This window comes from Numida meleagris, chromosome 3, assembly GCF_002078875.1.
Source record: "Numida meleagris isolate 19003 breed g44 Domestic line chromosome 3, NumMel1.0, whole genome shotgun sequence".
Classification (NCBI taxonomy): Eukaryota; Metazoa; Chordata; class Aves; order Galliformes; family Numididae; genus Numida; species Numida meleagris.
Genome location: NC_034411.1, coordinates 50,084,200 through 50,112,002, shown reverse-complemented (window position 1 = coordinate 50,112,002; position 27,803 = coordinate 50,084,200). Strand labels below are relative to the sequence as shown.

Below are 27,803 nucleotides of genomic sequence, written 5' to 3'. Positions count from 1 at the left end.
ATGCGCAGCGCTGCCCTGAGCCGCAGCGCCAACCAGGGCGCTGCGCGAGCACATGCGCTGGCAGGACAGGCCGCAGGGCGGAGAGGCGTTTCCTTTTCCGGGTCAGTTGCCGCGTACGCCGTAAGAAACTGCAGCGCTGCTTGCGTGCTGCTCGTGAGATCTCATTTTTCACTGCAGGAGATGAGGCGTGTGCGGCGCGGCGCAGCGCAGCGCTTATCCGCGCAGCAGCCCCGTGCGGCGCTTAGCTTCCCCCCTCGCTCACCCTTCTCCCTACCCACGCTTGCGGATGGCGCGCGTGGGCAGCCCGGCCTTTGGGGAGAGGGCAGAGGCGTGGCCCCGCGCAGGGCGGGGCGGGGCCTGATGGAGCCCCGCCTGTCTGTGGGACTTTGGGGCTGGTTGGGCCCAAGGGCTGAAAGGATTGGCCTGGGCCGGGGGTGGAGTGGTTTGCCTTGGTGAACGGGGGGGAAAATCTTTTAAAAATTAGTTCGTGTTGTTGCTTACACCTGCAATTCCTGTCTTTAACTCTGCTTAGAGGAGCAGGTGACTTAGCAGTGAATTCTTTTAATGCTTTTTCATGGACAGTAAGATATGTTCTTGCTTTACATAACACCATGAACCAAACAGGCAATCCTTAATTATATGTTAAGTTGAAGGAGGAGAGATTTAGGTTGGATATCAGGGGGAATTTCTTTACCAATAGAATGGTGAGGTGCTGGAACAGGCTGCCCAGAGAGGTTGTGGGGGCCCGGCCCTGGAGGTGTTCAAGGCCAGGTTGGATGGGGCCCTCGGCAGCCTGGTCTAGTATTAGATACAGAGGTTGGCAGCCATGCCTGTGGCAGGGGGGTTGGAGCTTGATGTTCCTTAAGGTCCCTTCCAACCCAAGACATTCTATGATATTGTTAAAAAGTAAGGAAAGATTGAAAGTGAACAGTCATGGGAGGGTTTTGTTTTGTCTGGTGTTTTGGCAAACCTGCCAAATGAATCTCTTGCCCAGCTCCCACAAAGAGATGCTTACTACAAGCATTGTGTCCAACAGTGAAAATGCCAGTGGGTAATATCCAGCATTTGTCTAATGATCTGTAAACCATCTCTTGGTTTGTAAGCTCCATAGAGTTCTGACATGTGAATTCGCTGTGAATGCCAGAACCATCTTGTTGGTGTCTCCCCAGTTCCGTCCGATGGCTGCTGCAGGAAAGGCCACTGCTTTCCATTTGCCTCCTCTGCCAACGGTGGGGGAGATCATTAAGCTTTTTCGTCTTCGAGCACAGAAAGAACTATCCCAGAATTTTTTGCTGGACTTGCGATTGACAGGTTAAATATTTTATTTTATGCTTTTTTAGCTATTATAAAGTATGTATCTTGAGTTTCATCAGAATCTTGTTTCTAGCTAAGGAGATGATGTTTGCATGATGACATCTGTCCAATTTATGACAATCAAGAGACATCTTTGAAAGCTCTTTTAGCTTAGACTGCTTGATTTTGCTTGTAAATTCCTAGAAAAAGTGTTTCTTTATAGAGTAATTTACAGAATAATTTTTAGGTATATTTCTATATAAAGGATCAATATCAAAATATCAGTTCAATGCAAAACTCCAAGCCTGTGTAGTACCATTTCCATTCGAGTACTGTCATTTAAAAAGAAATGTCAAGAATTATCAAAGCGTTGCGAAGTTTTGGTAAGTTACATGTGAGTTGAGTTTATATGTTTGCTTCAAAAATGAAGGATTTCTTTCAGGTTATTATAAATAACAACAAATACTGTTACTCCTGTATTTTAATATAATACATGCTGTATTTAGGAAGGTTGGTTGTATCAGTCTGTCATAAATTTTGTAGCTTTTCAGACCAGTTACAATTCAGTTTTCTGCAGCTTCAACTCAGCAGTGGCTGACAAAGATGGCAGTGTGCAATTTGTAGTGGATTTCTTTATTGTCCAAGTGGTGGCTGGGTTTTGCAGCAGTCAATGCAGTGTAGCTTCATGTACCTGATGATTCTATTCTATGTTGTTATTCAAGCTGATAAAAATTAGGAACGTGAATATAAAACTATTCCGTCTTACAAATAACCAGACTCTTACACTGGAGTAAAAATGTCTGAATGTGTTTAGTAAAACCTTATATTAGACAGATTTTCAGAATCTCTTGTTTTTGTTACATGTTTAGAAGACGTGTAGAGTGAGCAGCATAGTTTCCCTTAGCATTCCACTCCATGCTTCCTACGAATCTCTTTGTTTCATTAGTTATGTTTTTAATCCTTACTTTAAGCCTTTTACAATCTGTTTTCCTGCTAATCTGTAATGACTTCCAATGTCGTATCTTTCTGTTCGTGTACAGTAGTCTTGTTAGAACTTTCCCATATCCTTTTTGCATCTTATTTCCTTAAAACAGGTGTTCTGTAGTGATATACCTTTATAAAGATAAGTACTGAGACCTTAAGTTGTTGAGTGCTTACTTACAGGAGGAGTAACAGTACTGCTGGTTTACAGATAAAAAATAATATTCTCCTTTTATTTGATTCTGTAATGAGCATCAAGGTACGTGAAAGACACTAAACTGGAAATAGCCTTTCTTTAAACACTGGAACAGTAAAGCAGTATCTAGCAGACATGTGATTGTGTAAGTGGGATGTGTCACTGTTTGTGTCTATTCTGAGATAAACTCATTGTTTATTGTTAGAGCGCAAGTGTGCTTATCTTAGTAAGCCGGATCCTTGGGAGAATAAAGGCTTAGTATGTTCTTATTGTCTTGCAGACAAGATAGTGAGACAAGCTGGCAAGCTGAAAAATGCTCATGTATGCGAAGTGGGCCCTGGGCCAGGAGGAATTACCAGGTCTATTCTCAATGCTGGTGTTGAACAACTCCTATTGGTTGAAAAAGATACTCGATTTATTCCAGGATTGCAGGTATCAACTCCAGAATGATTCATGTAAATGTACGTGTGAACATTTTAAGAACATAGAAAGGTTCAAAGTGTCTTTACTTAGATTGGAGCATTGAAAACAGCTTTGGTACTTTAGCTCAAATCAGAGCTATCATTTGCTTGAAATGAAAACATGTGCTATGGCAATTAATTAGTCATAACAAGTACCCCTTGTCTCTTCCTGATCTGATGCTGCAATTGAATAAAGGTTGTCTGTTTCTTTTTTTAATGTTGGGGTGTTTCAGGTGCTTTAAAGAGGCTATCCATGAAATAGTAGTTTGAAAGTTGTTGTCTTTTGATCTTATTTTTCATTTTAATCCTAATAATTTTGCCATAAAGTTTATAAAATTGTGAGCATGTATCTCCAGTTAAAACAGTTCAGCGTAGGTTTACATTCGGATACAGAAGAATAAAACAAGCATTTATTTCACATCTTCAAAAAAAAAAAAAAAGCCCACTTAAATTTATGCTCCTTTCTTTGTAGCTGATGTAAGTTCACAATTCATTGGGGCATTTCTTAAATACCATCTACTTGTATTGCTATTAAAATTTCCTGTTCTAGAATTTGACTGTATAAACCTAGCAAGAAAAACAGTGGCCAAAGTGTCTTCAGGTTTTTTTGTTTTTGTTTTTTAGGGTTTTTTTTTGTCCAAAGAAGATGTATTACAGAATTAGTCTTTCTTTTATGATAATATAGGTCATATTACCTCTTTCTTTTCCCGTTTCCTTATGAAATGCTTTATCAATAATTGAATGCCCATAAAAGTTTTTTGATTTGTTTAACAGAAGATCTCAGAAATTAAGTACAAGTCCCCACTTGTTGTTTTATAAATGTCTTTTTAGGTATTTATAAGACACTGATATGAAGCATGCAGCATTTTTCGTTCACTGTTTTTTCTGCCTGTGATCTTTATCATAAAGCTGAAGTTGGGATCCTCTTTACTGCAAAATGGAAATATAGTGAAGAGCATATGTGTTCAGAGTAACAGTTTACACAAGCTGAGAGTCTGTCAATTGTCTCACTTGTAAAGAATCACAAACACCCTGTGCCATATGCCCTAATACTTGTTAGGCTGGAAAGATTTATGAGGAAAGAGACGGTGCTCTCAGTTGGAGAGTAATTTGAATTACAATTCTTCCAGGAAGACCATTTTCAGTTTTTTTGAACCATGCCCTTTCACTTGTATGTGAAGAGCAAGAGGATCTGCATAACGGAAAATTACTCAGCTCAGGTACTTGATGCATAAGAGCTCCTGGAACCATGTTAGTTGCACACGTTGGCCTTAAAATGAAGAAAGTTTCAGTGACTTCCCTCAATTTCTAATTTCAAATTGCAAGTATAGAATTGTGATTTTTCTGCTGTCAAATGCATTTCTCAATTATGTTAAGTACGATACTAAATAAAACCTGCATTCCTTCTGACATGGAAACTAATATTAAAAAACAGTAGAACATATTTTAATAATCCTTTGTGTAGGTGGCTGCTGGTTTCCTCTTTACTGTTTTCTAAGTTCATTGATCTTACATTATCTTTCATCCTGTTTCAGCACTTGGAATGGCTTCAAAGAAAAATTTGACAAATCACAGCAGATTAGTGAATTTGTATGCAATATAGTTGCTAATGTAATGCTGGAAAACCCATTAAGTGATTTGGAGTTGTGGTTAGGTTTGTTTTTCTTGTTGAAAATAATTGCACTTAAATCACGTGGAATCATAAAACCATAGAATGGCTTGGGTTGGAAGGGAACTTAAAGATCACCCAACCCCCCTGCCGTGGGCAGGAACATGTTATACTGTAATAGATCCAAAAGCTTTCCAAAACTTGTTACTTTCATAATCTGTTAATAGTGTAGAGCTTGTTAATTGTCTTTGTTGAAGAGAATCTTGTCAGTCTTTTCAGGTTTAAACTCCCTATTAGGAATTGTGCAGCTGTGAATAGTAAGGTTTTAGATACATACTGAACTTTTTTCACTAATTCTTGCTTGTTGAAGGTAAACAGTTTTTAAGTGCTCAGTTTTAATTGTTACTGTTTTTGTATATTGAAGAAAAATATATAGCAGAGGTTTTGCTCATGCTGTGGATGATGCTGAAAATCAGGGTGTTTTATATTCACTGTAAATTCTACTTGCTTATATATGAACAGATGCTGTCTGAAGCAGCTCCAGGAAAAGTGCGCATTGTTCATGGAGATATTCTGACGTATAAGATGGAGAAGGCTTTTCCAAATCACTTAAAGAGGAACTGGGAGGATGGTTAGTATTTGGGCTTATTTTGGTATCTTTTTAAGGCTTCTGAGTTAAGTGCAGATGTATAGCTGGAGTTCACTCAGTGCTTGCGTTGCTCTCTTCTGGAGCATTTTGAAGGTAAGGAAACAATTAGAGAATCACCTTTCTCTTTTAAGAAAGAGCGGAATTTGTGTGACATTCACTTCAGTCAACATTATTGAGAAGCTTTGCAGTTATTTGCCTTAGGGTATCATGACTGTATATTAGCAACTCTTGGGAAGTATAAAAGCAAACCAAATTGTATGCTTTCTTCCCAGCTTCTTTCTCCTTGGAAGAAGACAAGCCGCCACTGACATCGTTCCACTGAAGAATTTCTGTAATTTTCTTTGAAGCTTTTAGGAAATGTGTTCTGAAAAAGTGGGCTTTCTTACTGCTTTGATTTCAACTGTATACCTTTGACAAAAGTAGAATCTAATCAGAGATTTCCTTATTTTCAAATCTGATTTCTTGTGACTTAGTTTCACCTTCGTTTTGAAACGTTTAACAGATAAATTGGAAATGACCTCTGAGGTCCTTTTTCCAGATCTCTTTGTTTAAGGTAGAGTCACTGTCTGCAGTGCCTAAAGAACAGTAAACACATCTCTTATTTAGGACATAAAAGACTGCCATTTTATATTCACCTTGAAAATTCTGTGCCATATTTGCTCTGTTGCAAAGATTCACAAAACAGTACTGACCAAATGGGTGTATGAAGGTGTAGTATGGCTTTTAAAAATCTACCTTTCTTGAACATATGTACACATAAGTCACTGTTGTCTTTGCAACTAATTAATTAGACTAAGATACACTTTACTATTGCCATATGAAAATATGAAATACTTGTAGATTTCAGAAATACACTTATCTGTCTCTGGTATTTGAGAAAAATCACGAATATCCTAGAAATATCTCAGCCTCGAAAGTGAATAATAAGTAAACTGTGCCTAAAACCCAGCTTGAATTTGATGTTGTCGTCTGCCATCCGTGTAAATAGATGCTGCAGTATCTAAGAAACGGCAGCACTTTCTTCTGTCCACCTCTACTGCAATACCTGCTTTCTGTTGTATAACGTATACATTGATGCAACGCAGAACTGAACAATACGTATAACTTTGCATGGCTAAGGAGCTATCTTGTACAAGTTACAGCTTTTTGATTTCACATAGAACTCTGCAGACAGAGATCTCTCTTTCTTTTGAGCCAACTTGCAGTTTTGACTCCCCTGAGTCTTCAAAGCCCCTGGGACAAAACATGTTGAACAGCATAATGAGTGTGGCTATTTTCTCTGTATCTGATAGTCATAGTTGAATGGAAATGGAAATGTCTAAATTATGTATTTCTGGTATTCTGGAGTAGCTCAGCTGAAATCTATTGATCAGCTGAAAATCAGCTGAAAGCTACTAATTTATTCTAATGTAAACGTGAACCAAACCTAACCTTTTTTTTTTTTCTGCAGCTAATTACCATGAGCAGTAACAGTTTTGGCAGTGTAAGACGAGTATAAGTGGAAAGGCATAATTTTAATGTGGCACAATAAAAATTGTTTTTATATTTTAAGTTTAGATTGATAGGCTCATATGTTTCTTATGTAAGTATTCTTTCGTGGCAGATCTTATCCAAAACTTTTTGACAGTTGTTTTTTTTTTTTTTTTCCCCCATTAAATGTGAACAGAGCCACCAAATATTCATATCATTGGAAATCTACCCTTCAGTGTTTCAACTCCTCTAATCATCAAATGGCTTGAAAATGTTTCCAAAAGAGATGGACCTTTTATTTATGGAAGGACACAGATGACACTGACTTTTCAGAAGGAAGTGGCAGAGGTAAGATGTTACTGTTTTCCCTAAATTTTAAGGATGGCAAAGATGATACAACATTTTTTTTTTTTAATACAAGGACAATCTTAGTAGCCTGTTTTTTTTTTAAAAAAAAAAAAAAAAAAAAGGAAAATGTTGGTTCAGTTTTCTTTTTATGTACTTGTAAGTTATGAATTTTAATGCTTGGCACATGATTTTTTTTTTTTCTTATGGAGTGATGTATCTCCTGAAGATGCTTAATCTGTTTGTTTTTTAAGTCTGATTTCTTCAGCCTTAGTAGATTCCACAGCGCTCTTCTGTCCTTAACTACCTTCCTTCTCTCACAGTCATTAATGCACCGTTTAATCAGTCTGTTTTTCCTTACATCTCAATAATGTCACGAAACACCCTGGGTGAAAGAGAAATGCCTTCCTTGAAATAAGGAAAAACTGCAAATTTGGAAGACGTTAAGCACAACTGGAAATAATGCTAAACACTTCAAACACAGGGAGTGCTTGGTTGAGGCCATGGAAACTTACTCTGGTTTGATCAAGACTTGATTTCAGAATTATGAATGGATTTCTGCCAGTGTTATGAGAGTAAAAAAAAACGTCATTTGAGTTCTGTCACAGCAAATTCAAGAGCAAATTGAGGTTTTTACCATGTCTCAGTAGTTAGATTATCAAAGAAGGCCAAATTGATTTGCTACGTATTGGTGTTAAAATTAGGTAAATTAATATTAGGAGGACTTAGCCCAGAATGCTTTCAGTTTTAACAGTTTATTTCTTTTGCCTTTGCATGAACCATACCATAAGCATGGAGATTTGTTGTGATTCTGTGATTCTTACCCAGATTCCAGTGGCTGTGGTTTTTTTGTTGTTTGTTTGTTTGTTTTTAAAAAAAAGAGGAACTGTGTGTCAGCCTGAAAACTGCATCAGTACAGCTTAGGAGATGAGCTCTGCAGAAAAGGACCTCATGGTCCCAGTAGACAACAAGTTGGCCATGAGCCAGCACTGTGCTCTTCTGGCCAAGAAGGCCAATGGTATCCAGGGGTACGTTAAAAACAGCGTGGCCAGCAGGTTGAGCGCGGTGATCCTCCCGCTCTGCTCTGTCCTGGTGAGGCCATGTCTGGACTACTGTGTCCAGTTCTGTCTGGGCTCCCCAGTTCAAAAGAGCAGGCATCTCCTAGAAGGAGTCCAGTGGAGGGCCACAATGATTATAAAGGGCCAGGAGCATCTCCCCTATGAGGAAAGGCTGAGTAACCTTCTCTGGAGATATTCAAGACCCTTCTAGACGCCTCCCTGTGTGATCTAATGTAGGGCACCTGCTTTAGCAGTGGGATTAGACTTGATGATCTCTTGAAGTCCATTCCAACCCCTGCAATTCTGTGATTCTATGTGATTGAATTTCCATCTAATCAGCTGGAAATAGGAAATAACAAGTTTCCTCTATGCAACCTAAATGTGTTATGTTGCTTTAATTGTGTTGCTTTAATTTTAAGCTTTTATAATGAAAATTATAAAAGTAAAATTTTACTCTGTTTTTTACTGTACACAAATTAATTATTTATACATGCACGTGGCATGTCTGCTGTCATTTTGAGGTCATAGAAAACCAATCTGTGCTGTTACTGCTTTAGCTCTGCAATTGAGTTTCAAGAAAAGTACTGAAGTTCTTCCAGCAGATGGCTCTAGAGAACACAAGGGACAAACGTTTGTTATGAAATGAGCCGGGTTTTTTAATTCAGTTCTGAGCTCAGACATTTTAAAAAATATCCTGTTCTGTTTTCCAGAAGGACTTCATGTCATCTGAGATTATACCTTGTTGTAAAATATGGCTCATGGACAAAGATAGAAAATGCAAAGTGATGATTAATAATAAACGAAGACTTGTGACAGCAAGTGAAAAAAGTGGCCTAGTGCTGAGATCATAAATGGACTTTGTACTTTATATAGCTGTAACCAGCTGCGTACGCTGATGGTGACTTGCAGATTATAGTGCTTCTGCACCCAACATAGCTCAAATGAGATGCAAAATGCCATGCACTCTTAAATTCTTCGTACTTAGAAAGCTGAGAAGTTAAAAACACTAGGAAGTGGAATGGTATGTTCAAGACTGTATAATTAATCAGTGTTAATTGTTGTTGACTTTACATTCTGGGACATCTTGATTCCTGTTCTAGCGCTTATTCAAACACAGAGCTTCCACTGATGCAAAAATTTCATACTTTATGGTTTGTGTTTTCATAATGAATGCTCTTTTGGGATACGCTATTTTGTTTTATGATTTGGAAGAATGGTAATCAAAACTTTCTTGTGGTACTCTGAAGTAGCTTAGCCATTGATATTTGGCAACTACAGGCATATTCAGTACCCACAAATACGGAACAGTTTAACACAGTAGAAAATAATACATAAAATATCAGTGAATAAGTTTGTTTTTTTTTAATCTGAAAGGAAAATTTCTTAAAAGCTTGATATCCTCACTGATCCTTTGTAAGCTAAGAGCCTAAATACTGTAGAAAGTGTTGGTTGTGTATGCCATGAGTTCTGTGGAAGGGTAACATAATGTAATGGAACAAAGAAAATTGTGAGAGCTAAGGGAGAAAAAACCCAACTACCTGAGTAGCTCAGGTTACAGAAGTAATATTCCTAGCGTTTTTGTGAAGTGCCGTACTCAGGTACGTTCCTGCAGATGTGATTGAAGTTATTTAAGATGTTATTGCCCAGAGGTGGATGTTCTTAAGTTATTCCCTCTGTAAACTGAAAGGCGGGAGCTACGCCTGAGACTTGTTTTCATGGAAAGTAGACTGGCTTGTTTGAATTGGCATTTGAAGAACTCTGAGTGCTGTCCATTTCATTTCCATTGCAGAGTTAAGGAAGTGCGCATCTGATTGCGTTGTTAGACTTTCTAATTGTTTTTTTTCCACATTTTTATTTATTTTTAATAAGTTTCCTCTGAAGCAATAAAAGGTAGTTTTAAATGCTTATGTAGGCTAAAAGAATCACTGAGTTTGCTTTCTGAGAAATTGTTGAAAAATATTTGTTCCAAGCTAATACTTCAGCTGCTGTTTAGACTCCTTGGAAATTAGGAAAAAAAAAGAAAAATTAAAGCAGCGAGTTTAGTTTGTTTTTCTGATATAGTTTGGGCAGGAATTCATCAGCATGGATTTCACATGAAGCCATATAATATATAGATGTTATTAGATATGTAAATTGCTCCTTTTTAAAAAATTAAGGTAGTGATAAATAAGATAAGAAATCTTCAAAATTCTTCAGAATTCATTTGTTGCCTGTAACGTTCTCCACCATGCAAGAGGGGTTTTACTGAGAGCTTTTTGTGTTTAACTCTTGTTTTTGATAGCAAAACAAGCAGAACATGTTTCATGCCAGCTTGTGAAGCGTAGAAAACCTCTTTTGTCTGGTGACTTTTTGATAACCTTTGTGAGAAATTCCTTGGGAAAATCAGAGAACTGCTAACTTGAACTTTAAGTATTAAATGCTTGTATTGTTAGGTATCTAAACTTAAGTAGATTAGACTTCCTTGCATACGTAGTAATCATAGATCAGTTTATAACAAAGACATTTTCTTCAGTATCTCATTTTGAGTTTATGGATCTTTAATTTTGGAAGAAAGGGAAAATAAAAAAAAAAACAGTAGAAGGAAAGGATGTGAAAATAGTATCAGCCAGCACTGTTTTGATTCAAATTCTGCAGTCGCAGTGGTTTAGTCTTCTCATGTTCCCATACAAAACTATGTTGACATTTATTAAGTTCTGCAGAAGTTCAGGGAGCTCCTTTCCATGTGCATTTGATTGAAGGACTGAGGTTGTAAATTAGCATGGTATCATGATGAAATGGTATTATACAGGAGAAAATAATTCTAGACGATTTGGGCATAAACTCTGATGTGAGCTCTTAAGATTTAGTTGGTTTTTTTAATTTATCTTCAATTGTAGTGATAATCAAGCTTTAATGTAATTGACAGTATTGTCCATTCAGTTTCACTGATTCATGTGTTTTGATTTTTCAACAGAGGCTCACAGCTAATACAGGAGGCAAGCAACGTAGCAGACTGTCCATCATGTCTCAGCATCTCTGTACTGTTGAGAACTGTTTTGTAATTCCAGGCCAAGCCTTTGTTCCAAAGCCAGATGTAAGTTTTGTTATGTTCTTCTGATTTTATTATTAATTTTTCAGTTAGGCAATGCATCTGATTTTCAGACAGGAAAGCAGTTGGGTGCTTCAATTCAGCATCTCCATACTACTAAGTATGATGATGTGATACACATGAAATGAAGCATCCATGGCTCAAGAAGATGCTTTTCTTTCTGGTTGCTGAGAACTTGGCTTTGATGTTCAGGTCTATTTGCAAGATCACTGTACTTCTTTGGGTGTTTCGTTTCTGGAGATGTAAATTTAGTGACAGGATAGTCTGCTAGGATTGCAGCATCTTTGAAAAGCTAATTATTTTACAATTTTCTGTTATAGACAGTTTAAGACCGTGCCTGGAAAATTTGTTGGGTCTTCTGAAAGACCCTGATTAATAAAAGCTTTTCAAATGCCACAGATCTCTATTTTTACCACATCTGTAGTCTGTGCATTTCACCTTACTCATCTTCAGCATTTTGAACTCCCTCATATTTGCTGTACCACTTAGTCACATACATCCCACTCCCTGTTTAAAAAAGGAACCATCTTTTTTCTCTCCTGTTTGTTCTTGAGAGAAGAACAGTGTCTTTGCTGTCATTTTATTTCCTGCTACTATTTTTTATTCTTTTAATACATCCTTTAGGGTTACAGGAAACAAGAATGAGTAAATTAAACTGCGTTTTGATTGCAGATCTTTCTTTTTTTTTTCTTTTTCTTTTTGTAAAAACGTTTGCATGACAACAAGTAGGATCTGTTTGCCCCAAGTACACATGGAAATCTATTTGCTGCTTCTGAAAGATTGTCTTAAAATGGTTGGTTTGGCTCTTTATTAAATCATCTTTTCCCTTTGTCACAATCTCTCTGTGGGTCTTGTTACTCCTCAGGCATATCTCTTGAGAACCTATAGAAGGTCATTTGCTTTCTCCTATTACAGTGAATTCTACAGCCTATATCTGTGCATATTCTGATGATGGTATAGAATTCTTTTTTTGAGCAAGTAACTGTCCAGACATGTTGCATTAATATTTGTGACAGCAGTCTGTTGTGAAGAAAAATGACCATTCATATGGCACTTAATTTTTTTGCTTTGCATTTTTGTTTGCATTTGTTTGTATTTGTTTTGCTATTTTCTAGCTGTTTTTTTTTAATATTTTGATGATTTTAATCTGACAGTTAAGTATGTGAAGTAGTGTTCAGTAAGGCCAAAATTCCAATTTTGTGGTTGCTGTACAAGAACATAGAAGAGCTATAGTGAAAAATCTTGTGCCATCCGTGTCTCAGCACTGGGTAGCTATAACTAAAATTTCCATTTTCCTGTATTGAATAGGCCTTAATTGATTGAGAGGGGGAGAGAACTCATGGATGTGTGACAAATGTCTCAGTATGAGCCAATCCTATAATCAGTTGTTGCTTAGTTGAATAAGTACCTCTCAAAAAAGCAGTACCATTAAACTTGAACATGTATTTATTGAATATGTTTCTTTGATTTACAGCAAATATGAATTATATTGCAAAGGCTGATAATACAAGCTTTTCAGGCAGACCTGACACTTTGTTTCCTTCTAACTCCTGTTGTAGCTTGATCTTCTGTTTTGTTCATTTCTTTTTGGGGTGGACTGACATGGTTTGAGGTGTTACTGTTGCTGGTAGAACCTTTGCCTCCTTGGAAAGCTCTTGCAGCTGTTGTGAATAATGCAGTGCTTGATTTTTATTTCATTGGTGTCCAAACAAGTTCAGGTACTTCTGTGTGAAGTTTTAAAAAGAAAAATGTGCTGCTTGTATAACTGAAGAATATTTCATTTTGCTTGGAGTTTACAATTACTACATCTTTCTTATGTAAAAACGTCTTTGGTTCCTGTTTTAGATTTCATTCACATGCGTTAGCAGTGATCGCAGCATAGTGTCATGTCAGGCCCCCATTCAAAAGGTGGAGAAGAATGGTTTCTGGAAACGAGTTGTTTACCTCATTTGCTCAGTGAATGAATAATAGTTTAACAATACCTATGGATGTTGAGTCATAATGGGCTTCTGTCTTAAGGAACAAGATGGTGCTGCACAGCATTCTGTCTTAAGCAAAGGAAAATTGGCTTTTTGCTCAGTTATGTCTCCGCAGTACTAAGTAACTGCTGATAAAAGTTATAGGAATAGTACAAAGGAAGCTCCCTGATGAATAGATAAGAAACTCAGAATGGCTACGTAATAGCTGTAATAAAAGCAAGATGAAGTTTGAAGTTTCTTTCAGAGAATGCAGATGCTAGAACAAAGACTTTTTATGTTATTAGGTATAAAGCGTTTGACTTTCTAAAATGCTGTGACAGAAGATTTATTTTTTCCAACGCATTAATTCCATAGATAATGTTATGATCACTTTATACTGTTCTTGTGAATTTGGAGGTAATAACATGAGAACTGAAAGTTGCATATAAACGTACAAAAGAAATAGCAGTTGCTTTTGTTGAAAGACTTGTCCAGCATTGTAATAGTCCTAAATTTAAGGGCCTGCATCATATCCTCTTACCTGTGCTAACAAATGGGCATCGGTCTGACTCTCATTCAGTGAAATGTTTAAGTAGGACATCTTCTGCCAATGACCAATGAGAAACAAAATCTGTTCGTTGAAAGAAGAGGTTAAAGGGTCTAAGATAAGAGATCAAAATAAAAGAGTTAACAAATACATTTAAGCGTAGTAGCGTTCTCTTTATCACCGTTATATGTTACATTTTATGCTAATAAGATGCCTGGGAGTGGGCCTGAAACATACCTTGGTGGAATAATTAAAAGCACCTAGAAGGTTCTTTTAGAAGGCCGGAAAAATTCAAGGCAGTAAATGGTAGCTGTAAGCCAAATGCTTCCAGATTTTTCATGTAAACAGATGAATAGTTTGTATCCCACATTACAGTTTGCAGACGTTTTCGTAGTCACAGTTACATTTCAGTTGTGTTGCTCCTCGCATCTAACACTGATTGTGTGGTGATAGATGAGCAGCTGGAGAGTGCCCAACCGGCATTTGATTAACAATAATAAATGAAATCCACAGCAGGTGGCGGTTCAGGGGGTGAGAGACATTTTTGGCAACATCTGAATGATACCTTCCTGATAGGCAAATGCTGTGCAGCTAAGGTTGAGAGTACAGTTTTTTATTGTTGGTTTGGTTGTTGGTGTTTTTTTTTTGTATTGGGTGATTTATTTTTTTTTTTGCCCTTTATTGTTGTTGCTTAGGAAATCTAGTTACAACTTAGAACAGAAAATGAAAGGCAGATGTGTCCATTACTTAAAAACTGTTGAATTGGGCTTCTTGGACATAGAACGGTTGGGTCTTTTCCTTACATCATAATTAAAAAGAAAAAGGTAAAATACCATATAGAGCGTTCTGTTACCAGTAGCCTGATTTACTAAATAGAAGCATCTTTGCTGTAACAAGCTGTCAGTACATTACATGTACTGTTGCTTATGCTGCAATAATTTATTTTTCTTCAGTAAACCTTACTAGGAAAGTCAAAGAGAATGGTTTGAAAAGTCAATCAAAAAAGAACTTCTGCAGCAGACTCAAGCATTGTTTCCTATCCTGTTCTTTTTGCTGATACCACTAAGAAAATACATTATGTAAATATAATTACAGCCCAGATGGAAGAAAATTTGTTTTATACATTCTTTAAAGTAATCAGAGTACACTTAGCAATAAAAAAGATCCTCAGTGGATAGAAACAACTGTGTTTACACGTAGTCCTTCAGGTTGTAACCTGCATTGCTCTCGTGCATTGCGGATGGGAGATGCTGCTGCTTTGGAGGATAAATCCGTGCTCCTTGCTGCTTTTTAAAGCAGGAAGTGCAGAAAATCGCACCTGCAACAAGCAGAAACCCTGCTGAAATGAATCCTATATAAACGGCTCCTCCCGGTTCATGTTTGCTGCTCTCTGGAATGGTCTGGTCCAGAAAATTGGAAATGATTTCTCTCGTGTACCAAGATGTTGGTACTAATCCAAAAATTCCTGCGAGAATGAAGCAGACTCCTCCAGCAAAACAAGTGTGACTTTTGCTGTCGGTGTCCCCTCCCAACTTTGTGCATTTCATCCCAACTGTAGTAATGCAGATCCCAAAGGCTGATAGGATGCAAGACAGTACCATGGTGGTTCGTGCAGTCTGGATGTAGACGGGGAGAGACAGAACAGAGTATTTCAGGGTACAGCTGAACATCCCGGTGCTGTACCACGTGCAGTCCATCCACAGTCCTTGCATCTGTGTTATAGCCGTTATGATGTTGGAACCAACATCTGCATTAACCTTCCAGTTCGGTAGCAAGGTGGCTGCGATGTTTCCAAAAACGCCAAACAAAGCCAGCATAAAAGCAAAGAACTGCAGACCAGCTGATGCCATGGTTATCTGCTGTCCCCTTTTGTCTGCCCGCTTCTCTCTTGTAAATGCGTGCAACTGGTTGGTAGCTTCGTAGCCAAGGCTGGAGCTGGCTGTGGGATAGAGAGGAGGGGGAGGAGAAGTGCAGCGAGAAAGAAAAAGAAATCAGCAAACAAAAAAAGCTTGCATTTAAAATCAGAGCTGTGTGAATGAGTAACTGAATGTGACCCTGCAAGCAGATGAGAGCAGCTGAGCAGCTGTATGCAAGGCACTTGACTGTCAGTGATAACAAACGGACAGTGTTTTAGCATTGCCTGTGAGGGGGAGCTGCTCTGTCATACGTGATTGCAAGCCATCAAACAAAACGTAGTTTACCAGAGTGGTGTTCAGTTGTAGTATGCAGATTACAGGCTTACAGGACAACTGCACATTGTAAGTGGAATGCTAGAAACTCGCAGATTATCAGCCATTGTGGAAGAGTATTGCAGTGAAAGATATAGTGTACTCACAGCATGTCTTCTGTAAGTGTGTTCACGGCTGTAGTTGCAACTCCTGTTGACTGTTTTTTAGCAGTGAGCACTGATGATACTACCTGTCAGTTACAGTTCCAAGTAACCCTTTATTTCAGCTCTTTAAATACTGGTGTTCTTTTCTTCAGTAACTGTTAGCAAATTTTTTTTTTTGAAGGTGAGTCAGATGGTGCTTAGTTCTTGCAGTATTTTCACAATTAAGTCACATATGTAACATATCTGAATAATTAATTTACTTTCACTTAGTGATTCTCAGTCCTCAGCATGGACCAGTAGTCTTAGCAAATCTCTCATAGGAGTGAATATGATGTGCTTTTGTCTATAAAATGAAATACTGTTTTTAATACTCGTATGGCACAACTTAGTTGTGTAAGAGCATTTTTTAAAATCAGAAACCTATCTGAAATAATCTGCAAATTTGCCTCACGGTGGCACTTTTTAAAATTTGTTAAAAACAGAAATACTATTCTTGCTTTAAAGGCCAAATTTCATTTAGTGGATTAGAACGTTGGTACACAACGTTCCTATGTTGGTAGGAAGCACCTGTGAAGATAGAATTGTTGCCGTTACATCGCTGGGACCATTGGGATAGTAGAGATAGAAGAAGTTTGGAAGTCCACAGTTTGGAACCTGTGATGAGGATTAGAAAAGTTGTCCTGCCTTTAGAGTGGGGCTGGATTGTAGGCAGTTCTTGTTTTTTTATCGGTGTGGTAAGCAAAGGGCAGACCTTACACTTTCTCAGACATTCTGTCTAAATATGAGCAATAGTGTTGGAATTGATCTTTGGCAATAAACATTTTTGAAAAGCTATAACAGTAGGGGATACAGCTGAAAAGAGTGGAGCACAAAATCACTGTAGCATTGTACACTTATTTCATATTTTTATACATAAGACAGCAAGCTTTTGATCAATGTTGTTAGTGGGGTTACATATCAAGTAATTCTGATTCTGTAGTGCAGGATTAGTAATAAACTAGAACTTATACATTGTACTTAATTCAGGTAATTGTTCAAGTATGTGATTACTCTGTCTAGCATAAATTTATGTGTATATAAAATGATTATAGTTAAGGTGAATATGATAACAGCTAACCTATTTAAAAACCTTATTTCCAAGTCTTGCCTATTTCCAAATCCCTTCAGCTTGTTCAGACTGTAAAGCTGCTTTGACAAATACGTATCGTTTTCTGTATCGGGCCCACGGGAAAGATGGCTTATCTCCTTTTTGCAGAAGGAACTGACATGTTCCTGATAGTTCAAAAGTAATTCAAAAGCTTCTGGGAGAGCTTGTTAGGACCTCGAGCTAGCCTTTTTATTGTTTCCTTTTACGAATTTCAGCTCCAACATGCACACGCAAACCCAAAGCAGTGCAAATGGCAGTTATAATAATAATATTTATAATTAGTGGGGTGAACTGAATTAAAGGCATGATAAATTCAAGTATAAGCATTGTAAGTGTAGTAGAAGATACAGCTATCGTACATTCCTGTTTGTGTAACACTTACTGCTGGATGTGAGGTCTGAGATGCTTTCTTCGCTGTCGATGTCCTGGAAATATAGGGTTTCTCTTGAATGGAACTGACCCTTCTCCTCATATAAAACTGCATTGGCATGCATTAAAAAAATTTCTTGGAGAGTTGTTTTTTCTCTTCTCTACAGCAAGTGCAGTACTGTTGTTTGTTCCCTCTCTTAGTTCCATCTACCAGAGAATAAAGGACTACTTTGTTTAATGAGTTTTGTTTGACAAACACTTAGAAAGGGAAAGCAAAGAGATTATAGAGAAAAATACATGGAGGCTCTTAGTGCTAACCACGTAACGATATCCAAGTGCTATGATTAAAGCTGCCAACAGCGATTAAAAGGGAGGAGAAAAATCATGAGAATCCAGAAACTCCATAGACTTATGAATTTCAGGCTGGATATGATTCATTTAAATTGATCTGAGAGCTGTAGAGGGTTTTTTTCTTCTTGTTTTGTTGTAGGTTTTTTTTTTTTTCATCACATATAATCTCATTATGAGTTTAAACTTCCTAGGAAAGAACTATGCAATGTATTTTAATTTTTAATTGGAACAGCAGCACAATTCATCTACAGGTTTTGCTTATCTGTCCTTGGTAGCTTTAGCCTTCTGTAGGTCATCCTTTATTCTGTTACCTTTCCATTATATATAAAAGAATGAAGGAATAAAGGTGCTCTGAAGCTTACACGGTAATTGCTCCCTATTGGTGAAGTGGCCTTAACAAGTCAGGGTGAGAAGTCACAAAGCTGGGAAAAAAGTCTTTCTGATTGTAGCAGTGACATAACTGAAGGTTCTGGTTTTGAGTTCTGGTTTCCCATGTCCGTGTCTGTGTTTCAAAAGATGGAATAGAATTGTGTTATTTTCATTTGCCAGTGAAGAATATTTTACATCCTCAGGTTTGTCCCTTTAGACGTTGTGACATATAATAGCTTGTCAGTTGTCACATCTGAGAGAAGTTCCTCTGTTCCCAGATAGGCACAAGTGTGATGATTCACTAGCTGCTGAGCTGATGTAATGCGTGCACTCTGGCACAACGTATTCAGTTGTTCTTAAGGATTTTTCTGCTTGTCAAGAGCTTTCTACAATACTGGGCAAACTGGTATAAGCTGCTGTAAAAATGAAAAGTAGTGGATAATATGCAAGCGCTGCAGAAATGCATGCAGTGTCTCATAAATTTGTTTGGAGCTCTTTGGAGCAGAGAATGTGTGGACAATGGTGTGATTTCCTTAGGCTTTTGGAAGGCATCTGTGATGCTCTCACAATGCTCTTGAAAGAATTAAACTGTCACAGAGTAAAGAGGAAAGGTCTCTGCAGGGAGAAATAGTTGGCTGGAAGATTAGGTGTGAGTAGATAGGTAGAAAGAAATGGTCATTGGAATTGTACAGCAAATCTAAGCAAATGCTTGTGCTGTGTAACCTAAACGGTCTGGAAAAAATGTGAAGGTGTAAAACTTTTTGCTCATGAAAATCATGAGAGTAGTAAAGATGAGGTTTAACTTTGAAAAATTGCAAAGGGACCTTTATAGTGCTATTGATTGGATGATAGAATAGCAAATTAAAATGAGGCTTTAATGCATAGCACATGGCAGACGAGGGGAAGAACACTGCTCACGTCACACACGTCTCTGAATTCATTAACCTGAAATGAGGTTGTGTAGGAAAGTTCACTGTGGTGCTTTAAAAAGCCTCATCTGGGTGGCTCTTCGCTCCATCAAAAAGAAGTGGTTAGTAAGGTAGTCAGAAGCCCTAACTTCTATGTGAGAAATTATGAATAATCCAGTGCCTCTTCATCCTGGAGCAGTGCTCCTTGTGAGGAGATCTGTGTTAAAGAACTGAGAACTTCTAAGTATCCTTGGGAAGGAAACTTCCATTTTTTCCAGTACGGTAATAAGAAGTTGTATGTTACTGCTCTTAGTGCAGTGCTACAGTTATTTTTTGCTGAGGGGGAAGCAAAACAAAACCCTCACATCAGAAAAAAAGAGCTGTGAGATCAAGGTACCTGGTGCGAGACCAAATGTTTGTCTGTAGCATGCAGACACAACACTGCTGCTGAACGCTTGGTTCATGGAGTTGCTGCTTTAGAGCTATCTCACTAGAAACTTGGGCAGTCCACTTTAATGAAGTGTAGTATGTATGTTCTGCTTGGGTTTCAGCTCCTTGCAGAAGAAAATTACAGCTAGGAAGAAGATACGTGGGTTTGCTTTTAATACAGGCTTGTTGCAAGATGCATGTATTGCCCATTGTGAGACCTCTGTTGCTAACAGTTAGAATAAGCCTAAAGGAGACAATTTTTACTGATTTAGAGCATTGATTTCATCAGCAAGGCAACAGACAATTATATTGTGCTTTGTCATGTCTTCCTCCTACCTCACTAAACATAAACCTTCTTTGTACTCGTACGCTAAAACAGTAAGAGGAGAATAGCTGTTATACTACGGACCGTACAGGATCTATTGCTAGGATCACTTTCATATTCATTATTTTATTAGAATTGAGCATTGTTTTGTAAATATTGGTGGGTTAAAAAAAGTGTTACAAATAAAATTATCCTGAGATTAATTTGTGTGTTTTAAGTGCTCTTGTGTACTCTGTATTGGTTTTCATAATTCTACTCTCTGTTTGATGCATATGGAAAAGGTTAGTGAAAAATAGCTCGGATAATTTTAAAGGAGTGGCCAATTACAAGTGAAAAGCTTTCCCTGTATCTGTCGCTATAGTGACAGGCAGCTTTCCTGGGGTCCAAAAAAGACAGTGTCTGTAGTGGAACAAACGCTGAGGAGTGCTGTTTTCTTTCAGAAGCAGAAATTATTGCCTCCTGGCCTCGAGATTGCAAGTTGAGCTGTTTTTTTTCTCTTAGAGTTTACACTGTGTTCTTCTTTCTTACCCTTTAGAATTTTCTTCTTAAAAAATGCAGCTCCTGCTCTGAAAATCAAAGGCATCTTCATACCTCACTTACGATGGGTTCTGCAAAATTAAGGGGAAGAGGAGGTCCCAAATGGTCTCCAGTGGTTTTCTTGTACCTAGTTTTGTGGGGCAAATGTATTGTTATATTTCTTGACAAAAACGTAGATAAGCATACATGCATGAAAATAAGCTCTTGATATTTCTGTGCAAGGAGGTGGTTGATCATGCAAAGTATGTATTTACCCTGTTCAGAAAGCTAAAAATGTTCTGACGTTCAGTGTGAACACAAGTTTTCATTGTGTGCTTGTGGTCTTCCTGACAGGTAGAGGCCTGCGGCAACTGTAGAGGCACAGGAGAAATTCAGAAACTACTTTGGAGAAATGTGCATTTCTCCACAGATTCTATATGTCAGGTTTTTACTTGTCATCTCACCTTTAAATAAGCTCTTGTGACTTTTTAACCATTTTTATATTTTAGTCATTAAAGCAATTTTGTCTATCTTAGTCTTATAAAAAAAGTCTTGCTTACCGAAAAAGTGGAAAAGGAAGAAAAAGAAAAAAAAAAAGTATTTCTCAGGACATTTTTACATAATACGATGTCACTATAACTGCATGACATATTGTGTTTTTTGCATGTACATCTGTGTATATTGAAGGCAGGATGTTGTTTCAGTCTGTTTTCAGATACAAGGGAAGAGGCAGGTCTGTGAACCAAGCTGATCTAGGAACTATAAAAGAAAATAACAAATGTAATTTTGGATTAATGGTGATGGTACACCGTGTAAATAGACTCTGAACACAGAGTTCAATTGTCACTTAAATGGAATGCAGACTTATTTTGATCTACCATTCCTTTGAATAGATATGAGTTTTAAAATCTTAATATACTGAAAAGTAATTCCTTGGCTCTCATTTTGTCAAAGCCCTAGAGCAACAGAAAATATATAGGGAATGGCTTTGATTTCTAATTATAATACCAATTTTCTCCAGCTGCCCTTCAGCCTGTATGTCGAATATTGTCTAATTTGTGTATCATGTCAGAATTGTCTTGTGGAAGGATCTGAAGAAAGTGCTAATTACTTTACAGATGATGTGGAAGCTGTGCTGGATGGAGGAAGTGCCATGGGGAAAAAAGTACTAAGTACTAATGGCGTGTGAACTAATTAGAAATATGTAGATAACCAAGAAAGACTAAAATACTCCAGGGCTTTGAAAGTTAAGCCAAATCAAGTGCTGTGACAGTGGTTGTCACACAGCTGTTACCTGTCAGTGTCTTCCTGTGTTCTGCCTGTTTCTTGACACCTAACCTGTAAACTGTACAGAAGTATGATGTCTCAGAGGAATGCATCTGCCCAGATACCTTCATGTTATGTCTTTCCTTGCAGGTGGATGTGGCGGTAGTGCATTTCACGCCATTGGTGCAACCAAAGATACAGCAGCCGTTTGAGCTAGTAGAAAAAGTAGTTCAAAGTGTTTTCCAATTTAGAAGAAAATACTGCTGCCGCGGAGTTGAGTAAGGAACTTGAAGGAAAAATCCTCTATTTGTTTTTATTCGCTCTTATTTAAATGTGCCATTCAGAGTTCATCGCATCTTTCAATTTCAGAACGGAGACAAAATTAGGAGCTGAATGCCTCTCTGTTTTTGTTATATAATAATTACTGTGCATTTTTGTTAGCATAATTGAAGCTGTTAAAATTACTGGGATAAAGTGGTGATCTTTCCAATTTGTGTCTCTCCGATAGGGGAACAAAATAACAACAACAACAGCAACTGAAAATCAATAGCATTTGTCGGATGAGTTAACAAATGAAAGTCTCAGAATTCTGAACTGCCGATTGCAGTCCGTGGAGAGAAAATGGGATCTGTGGGAGATTTTGCTTATTTGGAGGGATAGTGTCAAAAGGTCAAATTCTTACTTGTGTGCTTGCCCTTGTATGGAGATCTTAATGCCTCTTTAAAAAGCCCTGTGTCTCACTGAGAGAATTTACTAGGTTCTCTAACTGGTGCAGGAAAACTTCAGTCTGTTCTCCAGGGATCCTGTTAAAAACTTGAGCATAGATACGTGTCTGACTTGGTATGGGAAAAGCCCTGTGTTGGGTGTTATAGAAGTATGTGACAGAGCTTTTAGGGAACTAGAGGCGTAGAGCTGTAGTTTCGGATAGGTGAAGTTTGCTGGGCATGGTTTTGACACAGTTTGGGATGGCTGCCACCTTACTAAACTACAAGGCCTTTATGTTGCTATTTTGAAGGTGAACATTGAATTTTGCCTTCAGTTTCTCGATGGAGAAGTGCTAGGTTTGTATTTGATTTACAGTCTTCATGAAAAAGTGTCTTCAGTAGAGAGTATAATCAAGAGGCACATGCAATCAGCATGTATGTGTTATGTAGAATATTTTTGCCAGTTTTGTTTTTTTTTAAAGAAAAACAGCTATTTTGTAATGTAAAATAGCTACGAACTGCTGTACTTTCTTTTGTGGCAAGGAGGGCGAATCTGAACTTTTGGACATCACATATTCCGTAACAGATTATCATACTTCAGCTCTAACACGCAGCTAAGAAACAAAATCCTCTTACTCTTTAGCTGACCTGAAAAAAATGAGCAACTTTGGTGCATAATGGGGCTGTTACATTACTTACAAAAGATACTGTGTAAAAACAAGGTAATAGAATGAGTGTACATTTGTGTTTAACTTCTGGGACCAGAGAGAGACATGGCAGTAAGATTAAACCATGACACCCAGGAAGAAAAATGGCATGATTTGAGTTACCGCTCATGTATAAGACCTTTCATAGTCTGTGTATAAAAGGTGATCAAACATTTTTGGCTCTAGGAACGTCTGAAAATAATGGAGACATCTTTAATCAAGGTCTTGAGGCGCATTGCGCCTTAAATCAGGTTGCTCCCAGAGATCCCATCTTCTCTTGTTCTTTTAGACCCCTTTTTAGTTTTGTGCCCTGTGTATCCACCAAGAGCTAACTTTCAGTTATGCCAAGCTTGTTTCCTAGCCTGTCAAAGGCAACCTGCACAGCATTTTTAGGTTTGATGTATGTATGACAAAAGCGGGTAATTTGAAAATTGAGGGATGCAGATCAACCATGTGCCAGTTTTCCACCTTCCTGACCTTTTGCAGGCCCCGTGCTTTCAGTAGTTTGCACTTGGAGTTATGCATTTTTGAGAGACATTAAAAATGACTTGAATTAAGATTTGGGGAATTGTGAAAGAGAGATGCCAACGTATCAGGTCACAGAGTACATGATTTGACTATTTATGAACAGAGATAGAGAAGAAAATGGTATCTAGAGCTTCAGGCACAATTTCCCATATTAAAATGTGAACAATAATTAAATGTTCCTTTCTTCCTCAGCTTTTTTTCTCTGGCATTGGAATTACAGTATTAATGACAAGTTACAATAATATCTGTACCATTGAAATGAAACATCCTGAAAAAAGTTACGAAAAGTTACGTAGTTTGGATCTGATGTGCTTTGCACAAAGTTGACTCTGTTATTGCTCTTTAAATATTAGGCTAAGTCCAAGAAAGCTCTGTGACAGTATCCATACCCAAAGCTCTTTTTTAATGTTATTAATCATGAGCATACATGCACGTGTTTGATGCACTATGTACAAATATAATCTTCCACATTGTTAAAAAATGGCATTTGCAGAAAAATGGCCTTTCTGTGTTTCTATTTGCTTAGACAATGAACTGTCTTAAGATTATGTAAAAGCCCAAGAGAACCTTGTGTCTCTTAATGGAAACTGAATTGTTTGCACTTGTCTGTCTTCTCTTTGCCCTGCCTTTAGGATCTTGTTTCCTGAAAGTGAACGTTTGAAAAAAACAGAACAGTTGATGATGGCAGCGGATGTTGACCCAACTCTGCGTCCTTTTCAGCTCACTATGTCGCACTTTAGAAATCTGTGCAACACATACAGGAAAATGTGTGATGAAGACCCAAGCCTTTTTGCATACAATTACAGAGAAGAGCTACGGCAAAAGAAGAGGAAGCATTCCCCTGAAAGTAGTGAACAGCTAGAACAAACTGAAGAGGAAAATGAGCTGTAATTGCAGTGGACTGAATTGGGATTTAACTTGTTGACCTAGAGGTGTTGATTTATGTATTCTTACATCTGTTCAGGTATGGAAGAAATAACTTCAGAAAAAGTGGGGAAGGGGACTTTCCTATTTTATTTGCTCTGTTCAGCTGTAGACAAAAGTTATAGGACAGTCCACTTACAATGTGCCTACCAGTTCTTCTCACTTCAGGGGACAGAACACGCACCCAGCACAAGGTATGTTGTGAGATACATAATTAAGTTGGAATAATTTTGAAATGATACATTTTGTATGAATGTGAGTGTATTACTGCAACATAAGAAACGCTTTTCATACTCGTAGCATGTAAGATGTTGTCTGGGGTTTTATGCTCTTTTTATCTGGGAAAATCCTCTGTGCAGAGTAATTTAAAAAACAAAAGCCTTGTATAAATATACTCAAGTGACTGGCTTATGGGAGGATAAAGTGCACAGACTGCCTCAAGGTCAGCTAATACTCTTTCTCATATACAACAAAAGCAAAGAACTTGGGAGTTTAAGAGAAAAGCAGCATGATAAAAAGTAGAAAACATGGCTAAGTACAATACTTGTCTTTTACTGTACAGGCTGGTAGAGAAAATAAAAAATACAGTCAAATAAAAGATTACAGGCCAAGCTTTGATTTTGTATTTACACTATATATATAAAGTATAAACAGCATCTGGAAACATACAAAAATGAAATTTCTGCACTGTTGTGCACTAAAACACATTCAAATAACTTAATTCTGCTTTAAATAAAGCAAAAATGAAAACCAAAGAAAATAAATGCCCATGGTATTGAAAAACTCATTTTGTTACACTACTTCCCACTGCATTTCCTTCTGCTGCTCACTAGCACCTTTTCCACATAACTTAAAAGTACTAACAAGGCTGTCCTTCCCCTCCCCAAGAATACTACATAATCCCAATAATTGTTTGAAAGGGATGAACTGACTTACAGACCTTGGCAAACTTAATCTATTTTTGATCCACAATAAATTAAAATAACTTAAGAATCCTTTACAGCTGTATTTGTGGAAAAAAAAATGTACTAGTGCAGAAATTCAGATAGTAGTTTTGCTGTGGCTTCCATGAATTTACTGGTTTTAAAGCAAAATAAGTTTGTTGAATTCTACGTGGACTTCAAATGAACGTTTTAAATAGAGTGCTCAGAAAGCTAGGATTTCCCATGCCTCTCCCCAGCTTCATAAAAACAGTCCTCATTAACTACAGATGTTAAACTCTGGACGCTAAATTCCCTCTCCAAAATAGAGTTCAGGTCCAAGTTTGCAGCATCAGAGTGGCTGTCAAGGGACTGGTGACGTTCCTGCATTGCCATTAAAGTCCCCCTGTTACGCTTTGTGCTGTTTACTTTTCGCTTCACTGGGCAGAAATGGCCACGTACCAGCTTCGGATGTTCTCCCAGCTTGAAATCATCTCCTTCCTCCTTTTCTGCAGCTTGATCTCGTTCGGAGTCAGTATTGGGTTCCTCAGAAATCTTCAGCCGTTGGAACTGAATTTCAATGTCTTTAGTAGGGCTGCCCTTCTTTAGGTTCTGATAGTCGTCATCATCATCACTGAGAATATCAGATTCTTTGACGAGAGCATTGGAGAAGTCAGAGGCACAGCTCTGTACGTGTTGATCAGGAAATGAAGTTTTGGGCTCCTGTATGCTCTCTGTGGTGTTACAGCTGCTGCTCTGGGTGCTGCTGCTCAGGCTGCACTCATCAGAGTCCTGGAAGGTGCCCTTCCCCTGGTCACCATTCCACTCGCTGCTGGGCGAATTCTTCAGTACCTTCAAGGACCTTGTGGAAGCTGTGCAGAAGAAGAAGGCAGTTACCTTCTCATCCAAACATCTGGTTATACTGTCCATCTCAACAACCCCCTTCCAGTCACAGTGTACATAGTCTCATCTGAGGTCAGCTGTGTCAGCATTCTGATACCAACAGTTTAATTAAGCATCAGATTTTTTTACTTTTACCTCATCTGGAGTAATATGCTTGCCTTTATGTGCAGTGTATATACATATGTATATATATATACACATATGTACATATGGGCCAAGTTGGAGACGTGAGTTGAACTGTCCCTGCGATGTAATGGGAATTTTAGTCAACTGAACACATAGAGAACTAGAAACAGTAGTAGCCAACTAGTAGATAAAAGGTCTGAAGCTTGTGCTTAAGTAATTAGGGTATGTGCTGGGATGCAGGTTAAGAACATGGAAAGAAACAGGTGCCCTGTCTTCTGTTATTTGTTTTAGCTTTAAACGTTAGCCGGGATGAGACACTAGAGAGAACCCAGAGGAAAGAACACAATATTCTGCACACCAGAGGGAGTCTGCTTCTAACCACCAAAATTGGGCCTTAGTAAGTCTTCCCTTATGACAGCTAATGACAAATCAAACACGAGAATACAGTGGGAGACAGCAAGCTTGCTTATCTCCTCTAGCCCTTGTCATACACCGAGTTGTGGAGAAACTACTGCAACTGCTCAGCCTGAAAAAGAAATGGAATTTGTGGGTCTGGCACACAGCACCATACAGCCGCTTTAACAGCTGTGAATCATCTGCCAACTCTGGATTCCAGGCTTCATTTTTCCCTTTGAGAACCTGTTTCTTACCCAGTTTAGCTGTTGCGGGCACACGGTTCTTAAGTGGGATGAAGCGATCTTTGCAGGTTTTCTCCAGAGGTAGCTCACATTTTATGTGACGTCTGAAATTCTCCCGCAGGATAGAACGGATCACCTTCACAATGTTAGTCTTGTTCTCACAGTCACTGCAAGTTTAAAGAACAGATAATCTTAATTTTCACATCTAAAGAAAGACAGCTGAAATCAAATTTGACCTCCTGCTTTCTGTTGTGCTTTACAGCAGTGGTTTTTTTCAGTCGCTTTTCTTAGTAGTAGTTTAGCACTAAACGTTGTTCTGTGGTGTTAGGCATTTCACACACTTTTGAGTTTTGAGATCTTTGTTACTTCCTTTAGAAAAACAGCCTGAAAGAAACTTCAGGTCCCAAAGGATCACCCTTTGAGTGGTGTTATCAGAAGGCAATTTCTGCTAACCAACTAAGGGTCTGGTAAAATTAGTCTGCTTCTATCGTACTGGAATTTGTGCACATTTCTGACATTGGATTACTGCATCAAGTTCAGTGTAGTTTCAAACTGTTCTATCTTGTGCAGTTAAATTCAGGCACTCAGTCAGTGTTTAAAGATGGAGAACATTTAGAAGTGCTGATATAAAGGTCACAGGGTAGAGGAGTCTTTTACTTTTTTTTAAAATTTCATTAATGTAATTT

At 38.0% G+C, this 27,803-nt stretch overlaps 3 protein-coding genes across 10 annotated transcripts in view; 1 reads left to right on the top strand and 2 right to left on the bottom strand.

Moving 5' to 3' along the window:
* On the top strand, window positions 33–25,128 carry TFB1M (transcription factor B1, mitochondrial). 6 transcript variants are annotated; one of them, XM_021391231.1, is made up of 8 exons: window positions 33–101; window positions 1,170–1,311; window positions 2,751–2,902; window positions 5,063–5,171; window positions 6,856–7,007; window positions 11,016–11,135; window positions 21,818–21,945; window positions 24,239–25,128. In XM_021391231.1, the coding sequence occupies exons 2-8, from the start codon at window positions 1,179–1,181 to the stop codon at window positions 24,495–24,497; spliced, it is 1,053 nt and encodes a 350-aa protein (XP_021246906.1). In that variant the 5' UTR covers window positions 33–101; window positions 1,170–1,178; the 3' UTR covers window positions 24,498–25,128. The 6 variants fall into 6 exon arrangements, with proteins under 6 accessions (XP_021246906.1, XP_021246903.1, XP_021246904.1 ...); XM_021391228.1 differs by having other exon boundaries at window positions 94–120; XM_021391229.1 differs by lacking the exon at window positions 33–101 and adding an exon at window positions 106–153.
* On the bottom strand, window positions 11,145–19,968 carry CLDN20 (claudin 20). The gene is made up of 2 exons (XM_021391235.1): window positions 17,517–19,968; window positions 11,145–15,594 (listed from the first exon to the last, which is right to left on the bottom strand). Exons 1-2 carry the CDS (start codon window positions 17,626–17,628, stop codon window positions 14,846–14,848), a joined length of 861 nt encoding a protein of 286 aa, XP_021246910.1. The 5' UTR covers window positions 17,629–19,968; the 3' UTR covers window positions 11,145–14,845.
* The window catches only part of TIAM2 (T-cell lymphoma invasion and metastasis 2), a 92,917-nt gene continuing 90,180 nt past the window's right edge, over window positions 25,067–27,803 (bottom strand). For all 3 annotated transcript variants that reach the window (XM_021391217.1, XM_021391218.1, XM_021391219.1), the window contains 2 exons: window positions 27,130–27,284; window positions 25,067–26,322 (listed from right to left, as the gene is read on the bottom strand). In XM_021391217.1, coding sequence (XP_021246892.1) covers window positions 25,685–26,322; window positions 27,130–27,284 — 793 coding nt within the window. In that variant the 3' untranslated portion in view covers window positions 25,067–25,684. The remainder of the gene's footprint in view (window positions 26,323–27,129; window positions 27,285–27,803) is intronic.